This window comes from Cherax quadricarinatus, chromosome 7, assembly GCF_038502225.1.
Source record: "Cherax quadricarinatus isolate ZL_2023a chromosome 7, ASM3850222v1, whole genome shotgun sequence".
Lineage (NCBI taxonomy): Eukaryota > Metazoa > Arthropoda > Malacostraca > Decapoda > Parastacidae > Cherax > Cherax quadricarinatus.
In genome coordinates this window covers 64,530,421-64,538,816 of record NC_091298.1, presented here as the reverse complement: position 1 = coordinate 64,538,816, position 8,396 = coordinate 64,530,421, and the positions used below count along the sequence as shown (strand labels likewise).

Sequence of the window (8,396 nt, the reverse complement as noted above, 5' to 3'; positions counted from 1 at the left end):
CTGCAAGAAGCCCCTATCACGAGCCTTTTCCATCCTATGGAGAGGGAGCATGGACACGGGGGTCGTCCCACAGTTACTAAAAACAACAGACATAGCCCCACTCCACAAAGGGGGCAGTAAAGCAACAGCAAAGAACTACAGACCAATAGCACTAACATCCCATATCATAAAAATCTTTGAAAGGGTCCTAAGAAGCAAGATCACCACCCATCTAGAAACCCATCAGTTACACAACCCAGGGCAACATGGGTTTAGAACAGGTCGCTCCTGTCTGTCTCAACTATTGGATCACTACGACAAGGTCCTAAATGCACTAGAAGACAAAAAGAATGCAGATGTAATATATACAGACTTTGCAAAAGCCTTCGACAAGTGTGACCATGGCGTAATAGCGCACAAAATGCGTGCTAAAGGAATAACAGGAAAAGTCGGTCGATGGATCTATAATTTCCTCACTAACAGAACACAGAGAGTAGTAGTCAACAGAGTAAAGTCCGAGGCAGCTACGGTGAAAAGCTCTGTTCCACAAGGCACAGTACTCGCTCCCATCTTGTTCCTCATCCTCATATCCGAAATAGACAAGGATGTCAGCCACAGCACCGTGTCTTCCTTTGCAGATGACACCCGAATCTGCATGACAGTGTCTTCCATTGCAGACACTGCAAAGCTCCAGGCGGACATCAACCAAATCTTTCAGTGGGCTGCAGAAAACAATATGAAGTTCAACGATGAGAAATTTCAATTACTCAGATATGGTAAACATGAGGAAATTAAATCTTCATCAGAGTACAAAACAAATTCTGGCCACAAAATAGAGCGAAACACCAACGTCAAAGACCTGGGAGTGATCATGTCGGAGGATCTCACCTTCAAGGACCATAACATTGTATCAATCGCATCTGCTAGAAAAATGACAGGATGGATAATGAGAACCTTCAAAACTAGGGAGGCCAAGCCCATGATGACACTCTTCAGGTCACTTGTTCTATCTAGGCTGGAATATTGCTGCACACTAACAGCACCTTTCAAGGCAGGTGAAATTGCCGACCTAGAAAATGTACAGAGAACTTTCACGGCGCGCATAACGGAGATAAAACACCTCAATTATTGGGAGCGCTTGAGGTTCCTAAACCTGTATTCCCTGGAACGCAGGAGGGAGAGATACATGATTATATACACCTGGAAAATCATAGAGGGACTAGTACCGAACTTGCACACGAAAATCACTCACTACGAAAGCAAAAGACTTGGCAGACGATGCACCATCCCCCCAATGAAAAGCAGGGGTGTCACTAGCACGTTAAGAGACCATACAATAAGTGTCAGGGGGCCGAGACTGTTCAACTGCCTCCCAGCACACATAAGGGGGATTACCAACAGACCCCTGGCAGTCTTCAAGCTGGCACTGGACAAGCACCTAAAGTCAGTTCCTGATCAGCCGGGCTGTGGCTCGTACGTTGGTTTGCGTGCAGCCAGCAGCAACAGCCTGGTTGATCAGGCTCTGATCCACCAGGAGGCCTGGTCACAGACCGGGCCGCGGGGGCGTTGACCCCCGGAACTCTCTCCAGGTAAACTCCAGGTAAACGGCTCCTCAGTAACAACAACCCTTAACACCCAACAATAACATGATCTACGGCTCCTCAGTAACACAACCCTTAACACCCAACAATAACATGATCTACGGCTCCTCAGTAACACAACCCTTAACACCCAACAATAACATGATCTATGGCTCCTCAGTAACACAACCCTTAACATCCAACAATAACATGATCTACGGCTCCTCAGTAACACAACCCTTAACATCCAACAATAACATGATCTACGGCTCCTCAGTAACACAACCCTTAACATCCAACAATAACATGATCTACAGCTCCTCAGTAACACAACCCTTAACATCCAACATTAACATGATCTACGGCTCCTCAGTAACACAACCCTTAACACCCAACAATAACATGATCTATGGCTCCTCAGTAACAACAACCCTTAACACCCAACAATAACATGATCTACAGCTCCTCAGTAACAACAACCCTTAACACCCAACAATAACATGATCTACAGCTCCTCAGTAACACAACCCTTAACACCCAACAATAACATGATCTACGGCTCCTCAGTAACACAACCCTTAACATCCAACATTAACATGATCTACGGCTCCTCAGTAACACAACCCTTAACATCCAACAATAACATGATCTACGGCTCCTCAGTAACAACAACCCTTAACACCCAACAATAACATGGCGGTCCATAAGGTCGTCAAGTGGCCCAAGATATTCCTCTTCGGGGACTCTATTACACAAGTAAAAAAACTCTTTTATGCTCAGCATTTATTAGATCGAGCAAGCTGTTGTGATTGTCGGGTAAAAAGAATAGTTTATTGTGGACTTTACGTAAATTGGACATGTATGTATATACCGGTCTATCTGCTACTGAGCAGCGCTGTAGGTAAAGTAAGTGAAGTAAAGTAAGTATAAGTATTGTAAGTGAAGTAAGTACGTATAAGTAAAGTAAGTATACTAAGTGAAGTAAGTACGTTTAAGTATAGTAAGTGAAGTAAGTACGTATAAGTATAGTAAGTGAAGTAAGTACGTATAAGTAAAGTAAGTATACTAAGTGAAGTAAGTACGTATAAGTATAGTAAGTGAAGTAAGTACATATAAGTAAAGTAAGTATGCTAAGTGAAGTAAGTACGTATAAGATAGTAAGTGAAGTAAGTACGTATTACCTGGACCTGGAGAGAGTTTCGGGGGTCAACGCCCCCGCGGCCCGGTCTGTGACCAGGCCTCCTAGTGGATCAGCGCCTGATCAACCAGGCTGTTGCTGCTGGCTGCACGCAAACCAACGTACGAGCCACAGCCCGGCTGATCAGGAACTGACTTTAGGTGCTTGTCCAGTGCCAGCTTGAAGACTGCCAGGGGTCTGTTGGTAATCCCCCTTATGTGTGCTGGGAGGCAGTTGAACAGTCTCGGGCCCCTGACACTTATTGTATGGTCTCTTAACGTGCTAGTGACACCCCTGCTTTTCATTGGGGGGATGGTGCATCGTCTGCCAAGTCTTTTGCTTTCGTAGTGAGTGATTTTCGTGTGCAAGTTCGGTACTAGTCCCTCTAGGATTTTCCAGGTGTATATAATCATGTATCTCCCCCTCCTGCGTTCCAGGGAATACAGGTTTAGAAACCTCAAGCGCTCCCAGTAATTGAGGTGTTTTATCTCCGTTATGCACGCCGTGAAAGTTCTCTGTACATTTTCTAGGTCGGCAATTTCACCTGCCTTGAAAGGTGCTGTTAGAGTGCAGCAATATTCCAGCCTAAGTAAAGTATAAGTATAAGTAAAGTAAGTACGTATAAGTATAGTAAGTGAAGTAAGTACGTATAAGTAAAGTAAGTATTGTAAGTGAAGTAAGTACGTATAAGTAAAGTAAGTATACTAAGTGAAGTAAGTACGTTTAAGTATAGTAAGTGAAGTAAGTACGTATAAGTAAAGTAATTATACTAATTGAAGTAAGTACATATAAGTATAGTAAGTGAAGTAAGTACGTATAAGTAAAGTAAGTATTGTAAGTGAAGTAAGTACATATAAGTATAGTAAGTTAATTAAGTATAGTAAGTATGGTAAGTATAGCAAGTAAGGTAAGTATAGTAAGTAAAAGCAAGTAAGTACGTACAGTGGACCCCCGGTATTCGATATTAATCCGTTCCTGAGAGCTCATCGAATACCGAAAATATCGAAAAGTGAATCAATTTTCCCCATAAGAAATAATGGAAATCAAATTAATCCGTGCAAGACACCCAAAAGTATGAAAAAAATATATTTTACCACATGAAATATTAAGTTTAATGCAATAGAATAATTACAATAACAATAGAATAATAACAATAGAATAATTGACACTTACCTTTAATGAGGATCTGGTGATGATTGATGGGATGGGAGGAGGGGAGAGTGTGGATGGTGTTAGTGTTTAGAAGGGGAATCCCCTTCTATTAGGACTTGAGGTAGCAAGTCCTTTTCCGGGGTTACTTCCCTTCTTCTTTTAATGCCACTAGGACCAGCTTGAGAGTCACTGGACCTCTGTCGCACAACAAATCTGCCCATAGAGCTCTGTACCTCCCGTTCCTTTACGATTTGTCTAAAATGGGCCACAACATTGTCATTGTAATAGTCACCAGCACGGCTTGCAATAGCTGTGTTAGGGTGATTTTCATCCATAAAGGTTTGCAGTTCAACCCACTGTGCACACATTTCCTTAATTTTTGAAGTAGGCACAATGGATTCCACAACTGGCATAGGCTTCTCAGGGTTAGCCCCAAACCCTTCAAAATCTTTCTTAATTTCCATACTAATTCTCACCCTTTTTACCACAGGGTTGGCACTAGAAGCTTTCTTGGGGCCCATGGTGACTTATTTTGCAGAAACAAGCACCAAAAACAGTGATAATATGGAATGTACCAAATGTATCCTTAGATGCACGCACACTGGCTGGCTTGTAAACACTGGCACATAAGGGGCAGTTCAGGCCACACGTGGACACGTCTCGTACGAATCGCATTGAATACCGGGTTTTCGATCGGATACCGAGGCGAAATTTTTGCGTTAAAATGCATCGAATACCGGATTTATCGAATACCGATGCCATCGAATACCGGAGGTCCACTGTATTCATGTACAGGTATACTTAAATACAGTTACATAGATTATCATACATATCATCATGTGTGTTCAACATTGAGTTATAATAATAATAACAAAATAATGTCTCTCCACCACCAGCTTGGACTGGAACCTCAACTAATAAATACTAATACAGTATAATACACTAAAAGCAATTTACAATCTAATAAATAATTAATAATTTACAATCTAATCAAAATGCACATAAACATGGCAATAATTCATGAATTTCCAGTTAAGGAATCAGTTAGCCGTCGGTTGTCTTAATTATTATTATTATGGTCAGAACTAACCTCTAAACTCACAAGGATCCTACAGCACAGGAATCGGTTGTCTTAAGGATATAAATTAACTTGGGTACGATCATATGTTTTTTTGAATAAACTGCAGTTGTTTTAAAGTATATACACTATATTTTGTTTTACTGTTCTGTACAATGTATCACAATATTTGTATTCATAATACTGTAGAACTTTGATGGGAGTGAAGATCAGTTGTCTTAGTCTAATTATTATTATTACAATCATGACTAAGCAGTAAACCCACAAGAGTCATACATTTGTCTGTGTCTAATTATTATTATTGTATTCATAGCTAAGCAATAAACCCACAAGGATCATACAGTTGTTTGCAACTAAAGATATTCACAGTTTTGTTTCAGTGGTGAAGGTTGCTGGGGCGCTCTGCTGGCTGATCATTTTCAACGGTAAGTTATAACAATAATAATAATAATAACAATATTTATTATCACACTGGCCGATTCCCACCAAGGCAGGGTGGCCCGAAAAAGAAAAACTTTCACCATCATTCACTCCATCACTGTCTTGCCAGAAGGGTGCTTTACACTACAGTTTTTAAACTGCAACATTAACACCCCTCCTTCAGAGTGCAGGCACTGTACTTCCCATCTCCAGGACTCAAGTCCGGCCTGCCGGTTTCCCTGAACCCCTTCATAAATATTACTTTGCTCACACTCCAACAGCACGTCAAGTATTAAAAACCATTTGTCTCCATTCACTCCTATCAAACACACTCACGCATGCCTGCTGGAAGTCCAAGCCCCTCGCACACAAAACCTCCTTTACCCCCTCCCTCCAACCTTTCGTATATGTACGTATTTTATTTCAGCATGATACACTATTTGCACAGAGATGGGTGATATTGAGTTGTGAATATAGAAAGACCATAGTTATGCAGAGTATTTCATGTAAAACATTTCTTTCTTTCTTTTGTAACACACTAGTGTTACAAAAAAAAAAAAGTTGATTGTGTGTGAATACGAATGTTGATTGTGTGTGAATACGAATGGGTGGCACAAAAGCCACTAGCATGCAGTGCATTTTCTACAAGTACATGACAACTTATACAGACCACAGCTGACATCAGTGATGTACTTTATAGAAAGCCCCTTGTTATGCAGAACATTTCGAGCAAATTAGGTTAATTTTGTCCCAGGATGTGACCCACACCAGTCGACTAACAGCCAGGTACCTACTTACTGCTAGGTGAATATGGACAGCAGGTGTAAGGTGACTAAAACCCAAGCACATACTTACTGCTAGGTGAACATAGACAGCAAGTGTCTTAATTAAACTTTTCCAAATGTTTCCACCCATACCAGGGATCAAACCACAGACCTCAGTGTGTGAGTTGAGTGCTCTACTAACCCAGCAATAAATAGATACTGGGGAATAAGTCAATTGCTGTTGGTCTCGTCCTGGGGAAGGCCCTAAAAAAAAAAACGAACCCCAATGAAAATTAACTACACTACTTGGCTTTCATGGACTATCCTGGATTATTTAACCTCCAGAATCATTAATTTGAATCAGTGTTATTTTTTTCTGTCTGTCATCAATGCTAACATCAAGAAAACTCTGGGACTTAAACCAAAATGTGCCACATGCTAGTGGTTTTATTTTTACTTAACGATATTTTATTACATGTAAACTATATTATCAGTCTACTGCAGAAAAAATAAATATTATTATTTAATTTTTATTATTTTATTAATACATCAGCCATTTCTCATCAAGGTAGGGTGACCCAAAAAGGAAGAAACATTTTATTATCACTCACTCCATCACTGTCTTGCCAGAGGCACACCTACACTGTGATTATTATTATTATTATTATTATTATTATTATTATTATTATTATTATTATTATTATTATTATTATTATTATTATAGTATATGTAACAAAGGTGCTGTGCATTATAGTACTGTGTGGAAATAAACTTGAATGTGAATAAATGAAAAATTAGCTGACTTCAAAGGAAGATGAATGGCAGGATATTGTTGCAAGGAGAGTACTGGAAATCCTTGAAAACAAATGTTTATAGATAGTAAAGTGAGTAAAATTGTTGACACTACAGATGGTTACGTTCCAATGAACCCATTGTAAGTTGAAAATATTGTAAGTCAGATATGAATACCATATTTTGTAGCTTATTAGATGCATTTTTTGTTCCATAAAATGTCCCCAAAAACCACTCTGCGTCCTATAAACTGAAGGTCGGTGATGGGAGCTATATGTTTGGGATGTGGGGTGGGCTATAGCTCTCCCAGTTACGTCCGATGCCGAGCCATTGAAACTAAAGTCTTATAAGCCACAAAATACGGTACAATAAATAAATAAATAATTACTGTCACTAAATAAGGAAATAAACAATTACTGTTAACTAAATAGTACCAAGATTGAAAAGTAAATAAATGAATAAAAGTTTTTCTTATGAAAGATTGATGTCTACTGAATGTGCATTACTATCACACCATTGTAAATTCAAAATACAGTGGACCCCCGGTTAACGATATTTTTTCATTCCAGAAGTATGTTCAGGTGCCAGTACTGACCGAATTTGTTCCCATAAGGAATATTGTGAAGTAGATTAGTCCATTTCAGACCCCCAAACATACACGTACAAACGCACTTACATAAATACACTTACATAATTGGTCGCATTGGGAGGTGATCGTTAAGCGGGGGTCCACTGTATAGTCAAACCATCATAAAGCAAGTAGCATCTGTATTGTAGGTATATATGTAATGATGGTGCAGTGAGATGTGTTGTAATGTTACATCTAGTTCCCCATCTACCAAACATATCACTATACCTGCATTTCATTGACAACAATGTTTCCTGAGCATTTTTTCTTAATAAAAGTAAAGTACCAACATAAAAATATTTATGCTGAACATTCTTTCCACTAGACGAGCAGATGTGGTGGCACGAGGGTTCTCTGGCTACAACACCCGCGACTGCCGAGCGCTGCTGCCGCATGTCGTGTCAGATCTTAAAGATGTCGTAGGAGCTACAGTTTTCCTTGGAGCTAATGATGCTAGTGAGATGATAAACAGGCAGCAGTATGTACCACTACAGGATTACGTGCAGAATCTCAAAGATATCGTTGCACATTTTCAGGTGGGTAATTTAAGTAAGAAAGACTGTGGTAATAAAAATTTACTAATGTACTTCTGTATAGTGTTAAGGAATGAATATTCCTGCAAGGTTATTTTTAAGGATTATTAGTACAGATTGTAATAATGTTAGTAGAATTACTAACAATGTGTCACATTAGTTGCACTTGTGTCCTTTTACGTACCTAACATTATTAGTATGTACAGTGTTATTTTATTTATGGGAACACACTTGACCCATAAGGGACATACAGTTCAGGGAACAGGTGGGATTTGAACCCATGGAAAGAAAAC

The 8,396-nt window shown here is 39.6% G+C and overlaps 1 protein-coding gene across 1 annotated transcript in view; it reads left to right on the top strand.

The window, feature by feature from the left end:
• Window positions 1-2,167: 2,167 nt before the first annotated feature.
• Window positions 2,168-8,396, top strand: part of LOC128686946 (isoamyl acetate-hydrolyzing esterase 1 homolog) — a 14,969-nt gene continuing 8,740 nt past the window's right edge. The window contains exons 1-3 of the mRNA XM_053774252.2: window positions 2,168-2,315; window positions 5,336-5,391; window positions 7,896-8,106. Coding sequence (XP_053630227.1) covers window positions 2,253-2,315; window positions 5,336-5,391; window positions 7,896-8,106 — 330 coding nt within the window. The 5' untranslated portion in view covers window positions 2,168-2,252. The remainder of the gene's footprint in view (window positions 2,316-5,335; window positions 5,392-7,895; window positions 8,107-8,396) is intronic.